This window comes from Sinocyclocheilus anshuiensis, unplaced genomic scaffold (assembly GCF_001515605.1).
Source record: "Sinocyclocheilus anshuiensis isolate Anshui unplaced genomic scaffold, SAMN03320099.WGS_v1.1 scaffold2571, whole genome shotgun sequence".
NCBI lineage: Eukaryota > Metazoa > Chordata > Actinopteri > Cypriniformes > Cyprinidae > Sinocyclocheilus > Sinocyclocheilus anshuiensis.
The window spans coordinates 122,420-127,956 of NW_015560621.1; the positions used below are offsets into that span (position 1 = coordinate 122,420).

Consider the following 5,537-nt stretch of genomic DNA (forward strand, 5'->3'; position numbering starts at 1 on the left):
GAAGTGCTCACTAACACAGATTTAGACAGATTTGTGAACAATATTTGAGAGAAATAGGCCTTTTGTGTACATAGAAAAAGTCTTAGATCTTTGAGTTCAGCTCATGAAAAATGGGGGCAAAAAGAAAAGTGTTGCGTTTATAATTTTGTTCAGTATATATATATATATATATATATATATATACATACACACACTACTACTGTTGTTTATATCATAGTAATTGTATAATTATATATAATATTATAATTGTTATATTATTATTACAATCATTATTAATATTATTATATTATCTGCATAATTTGAGAAAAAAAAGAAACTGAACTGAGAAATCCACATGAATTACATAATGACAAAAATAATGAGGGTGAATGTTTGGGATGTCAACACTGCTGACTTTATTTTACGTTACTATCCGTAAAATAAATCTGGAGAAATCTGATCAGACATTGTTGAATTTATGTCAGATGTGAGACGTCATTTCAGTATTGAGATGCACTGTGATCACATTGGCAATATAAATGGTAATCATTAAAACTCATATTTGCGCACATAAGGGATACTGTATTAACATTTCACCTTCTTAAACAAGTGTTCTACTGGCAGATGTTTATTGGACGCTGCTTACATGCAGGTTCACAGGCACATTAGCAACTATGGCAACAAAAAAGTTCACATTTAGTCACCAGCACCACCATGAAGACTAGTTGTTTCAGGGAAAAACAAACTCTACTCAACAGTCCAAAAGTGATCCATCCTTGTATCGCGGAGTCTATGTTGATGAATTTGTTATTGCATCTCTATGTTAGTGTATTAGTCTTAAACCAAAGCTGAGTGAGGTTGCATACTAACGTTGAACAGATATTTCTAACACTCCACGGAGACCAAAAACTACCTCACAAAACCTACTCACTTTCACAAGCACAATATATCACATATGGATGGATTCAGCCTGGGAATGAATATCAGATGACCCACTTATATATAATTGATAGAAAACATGTTTTCTTTGTATCACATTAAGTTGATTCATAGCAGTTCAAACAATATAAGACAATGATGGAGTGTTGGCATGTTCATACAGTGGTTAAGATGAACAAGGTATACAAAACATTACAAGGAATGTTATTTATGTGTTGGTCAAAGCATGCAAGGCTAATATCAGATAGCTGGGACGTTGTACAATTGCATGAAGCAACATTGCAGCATACTGGAGAATGAAACAAAAGCAATAACGCCAAAAAGCATGATGGAAATCAAAAATGGTAACTATTTTAGGTAACTACATTACAAGGAATGTGGCATTTATGTGTTGGTCAAAGCATGCAAGGCTAATATCAGATAGCTGGGACGTTGTACAATTGCATGAAGCAACATTGCAGCATACTGGAGAATGAAACAAAAGCAATAACGCCAAAAAGCATGATGGAAATCAAAAATGGTAACTATTTTAGGTAACTATAATCATTTTAAGTGGTTACCAGTAAAACAGGTTAACTTTTAAAAGTTAATCCACATCAAGTATCTGTATGCCAGACACCTGCTTTGTTACATTCCCCCGATGCTATTTTTAGATTATTTTTAAGATCTGCATATGACCAATACAGGGCATGTGAAGGTGAAGTACTGACCAAGCATTCAAACAATTAAAAAAAATATATAATCACACTGGAGCTGTGTTCCACAATTCCCTTCGACACTTTATCAACAACATCAAGACATTTGGCTAGAACAGAACATGTACGATTCTTACATAATGGGCACATTGAGTAAACTGGTACCTACAGATGGATTTAAAACAATGGCAGAAAACATGGAGAGCTGGATCCTGGAGACCTATATGTGGAGGGGGAAAGGGATGATAGAGATGTTCAATTCTTCAGAATGGCATCGTACATCTGGTACACATACTGAGACACCTCTGGAGCCCTGCATTTCAGAGAGAGCTGAAAGAGAAAGAAAAAGCAATGAGTAACTTAATTAAATGTGGAGTAGTGTAACAAAATGGAAACAATATGACTGAAAACAATATGGAGATTGTTCATAATCCATAATAGCAAAAATAGTAGTATCCAAACATGTGTAAGCCCACAATATATACTGTACCACTAGTGTTAATGTTGTAGTCAAGACCACCTAAACCAAGACCGAGTGTGTTGAGACCAAGACAAGCCCAAACCACAACTCCACAAATTAATCTGAAACATCCACATTTACTGCCTGAAAAATGTATTGTATTTAAGTAATAAATACAATTAGAATAATAAGACACTGTATTGAGCTGTTACCAATCAAATGAAATCACTAACAACATAATTAATCTTTGCACTGCAGAGGCTGCATCTGAATTGGTACAATTCATAATAATTAATCATTTATAATTAAAATTGTGTCTAAATGCAGTTCACTATGTGCAACAAAGTGCACAAAAAAAACCTGTCCTTATAAAACACTGACATTAATTAATATTACAAATAAAATGCAGAAACCATTAAATAGTCACAAATGTTCATTCTCTATTTTTAATGTTGTCTGGGTCATATTTTCTTTTACCGTGCATAGTTTTATTAGAGTTGACCAGGTTTCTACCAAATGACTTAAAATTGCACCATAATATTTTGAGTTTGATTGGATACACAGCCTGTGACGCCAAAAACAAAAGATATTGGAAGCATTATCTCTTCTTTTTTGCAGCCATAACTACATGTGATTATATGGTTAATCCATTGATTTTCAGTATGGAACTGCAAGGACTGAAAACAATATGGAGATTGTTCATAATCCATAATAGCAAAAATAGTAGTATCCAAACATGTGTAAGCCCACAATATATACTGTACCACTAGTGTTAATGTTGTAGTCAAGACCACCTAAACCAAGACCGAGTGTGTTGAGACCAAGACAAGCCCAAACCACAACTCCACAAATTAATCTGAAACATCCACATTTACTGCCTGAAAAATGTATTGTATTTAAGTAATAAATACAATTAGAATAATAAGACACTGTATTGAGCTGTTACCAATCAAATGAAATCACTAATAACAAAATTCATCTTTGCACTGCAGAGGTGGCACAGAAGTTGCATCTGAATTGGTACAATTACAACTGCATAAATATTGTTGAGATCAATGTTTTAAAAGTAAATTTTTGCATATACAATTATGTTGGAAAAATATACTGATACTTTTAAATGACACTAAAACTGCCAGTAGGCTAGATGGCGGCAAATCACTTAATGAGTGAGTCATGGAATCATTTATTCAGCCGATTCATTCAAACCCGCCAATTCATTCAGTAATGAAATACTGCTGTTTTGCTCGGAAACGTTCTGCTATAGATTTGTTTGGAACTATTTTCATTGTGAAATAGCAAAAACTTTTTACATTTTTTTGTACAATTTGTGTCTAAAATGTAATTCACTTAACTTCTTGTAGAATGATTGTATAAAATCAATATCACGCTTGCAATCGTGCTTGTATTCATGAAAACAGCTCTCTTGCTCTTGTGATATTGCTTAATTATATATATTATTTTATAAGTACAAGGTCTCATACAAGTACTTTTTTGCAATCGTATCTTGAATTATTTTGGCATTTGTATTAATTTTGCAAACATTTTTTAGGCAATTCTCCACTAAATTCTGACATGGCACAACAGTATCAAAAGAAATCAAATTAGAAATAAGTTCTTGATTGCATTTGAGGCAGGAAGTTTTACATCATCACATTAATGATGTTAACAAATAAATCAGACAACGCACTGGCAATTTAGTGATATCATCACGGTCGTGGTCTTGATCAGTCTTGAAATAAAATCCCTAGTCCTCTTAGTCTGAGACCGAGACAAGAACGAGTCCAAATGCAGTGGAGACGGAGAGAAGACCAAGACCTTCAAAAAAAGATCTTAAGACCTGAGGCCTGAGACATTTGCCCTGAGAAATTTGAATTGCAGAATTTGCCCCTTTTACTTTAATGACAGCAGAATGAACTCCACAAGTTTGTGTCAAAGCTGATAATCATTTAAGAGGATCCAAAAAACACATTGAGCTTCAGTGGAAACAAAAACTTCTGCCTGTCTGCAAAGAGCCACTTGATCAATGTCAGTAATTCCTTATTTGATTAGTGATCCAGAAACAGTGTAGAATTTTATTTTATTTCTTTCCAGCATTTTTTGGTTTATATATTTCAAAACCCTAAAATGTTATTTCCAGGTTTAAATTAGATTCTGAAAGTGAGTCACAGACTTTTGGACTCCACTGTATTTCTTTCTTTCTCTGTTTTTAGTTAACGAAACAAAACATCCTCCAAGAGGAGGTCTACCTATATACATATAGGTCAGCTCAGCTCAGCTCTTGCTGTCAATGAACGCTTCCCTTTAAATGTCACTATATTCACACTGACCGAAGATAAATCCAAGTGATGTTTTCTCCAATTGATTGCACCGAGTAATTCTCGGACCACCAGGAACATAATCCCACGTACAGCAGGGCTTGTATTGGTTACCTCTACTTGAGGAATGTGTTTCCAGAGGTCTCGGCTCTTGGCAGACAACAGCACTCCATCACCGGCTGTTAGGTTAAACCGCGCTGGCTCGATGGAGTCCAGTTATCATCTGTTCAGATCGGAGCCAGCTGCTGCCAGAATACTGAGAGCCGAAGTCTCATTAAAAATCAATTGTCTGGGATCAGGTAGGGTTTCTGATCGCACTGAGCCGACTTGGCCTCAGGGGGCCACAGCCAATCAAGCTCAGCAGAGGTGGCTGAGCAGATGCCTTCTGAATAATCAAGAGAGTTCTATTGTTAATCAACATATTAATCTATTTAGCAGTCTCTTAATTTGGCCACCAACTTCCTAACAGAAAATTTGTACAGTCCATGGCTGCTGAAACTGAAGGCAGACGTCTTGCTGGCCAGTCAGTTGAGATTGCTTTTTCTATGTTTTTGTCCTAAGGACTACAATGCTTAATTCTCACTGGAAATGGAATCATAAATTGAAAAAATTACATTCATGATTTTTTTCCAACTCTTCCATCAGATGCCATTCTTATTATTTCTACCAACTGCCAACCACACACACAGGATTGTGGGAAATCTGAAGCAGTGAACAATGCATCTATGCTGCCTTCAGAAAAACAATACTATAGAAACACTGAACCTGGATGTGTCCTGCATGACGCCTGTGTTCCTGCACTAATTATAAAACGCAACACTGCTCATGAGTCTGTAGCGTGAAACAAAGCCGACTCGGAGTTGGTTCTTTTTAGTGAATCAATGCAATCGCTGTATATATATGATTCCCAAATGAATGACTCTTAAAAGCCACGGCCCTGAGTGTAACTACTGTAGTCTGATTCTCAAATGAATGACTCTTGTGAGACTCAAAATCAAAATCAAAAGTGAATAAAAAAAAAAAACAAAGAATGACTTTGAATGACTAATGATTCGATTCTAATTAGTGAATCAAATCCATACAGCTTTTGTACTTGGTTTTATATATATATATATATATATTAGGGGTGTAACGGTACACAAATATGAC

General features: G+C 35.1%; 1 protein-coding gene and 1 long non-coding RNA gene across 2 annotated transcripts in view; one reads left to right on the forward strand and one right to left on the reverse strand.

The window, feature by feature from the left end:
* Positions 1-368: 368 nt before the first annotated feature.
* On the forward strand, positions 369-1,564 carry LOC107681898 (uncharacterized). Its single transcript, XR_001633311.1, has 2 exons — positions 369-1,275; positions 1,452-1,564. It is a non-coding gene; the product is annotated as an uncharacterized LOC107681898 (long non-coding RNA).
* Positions 1,565-1,651: 87 nt separating this feature from the next.
* The window catches only part of ap2b1 (adaptor related protein complex 2 subunit beta 1), a 61,093-nt gene continuing 57,207 nt past the window's right edge, over positions 1,652-5,537 (reverse strand). Inside the window, exon 21 of the mRNA XM_016478269.1 lies at positions 1,652-1,943. Coding sequence (XP_016333755.1) covers positions 1,869-1,943 — 75 coding nt within the window. The 3' untranslated portion in view covers positions 1,652-1,868. The remainder of the gene's footprint in view (positions 1,944-5,537) is intronic.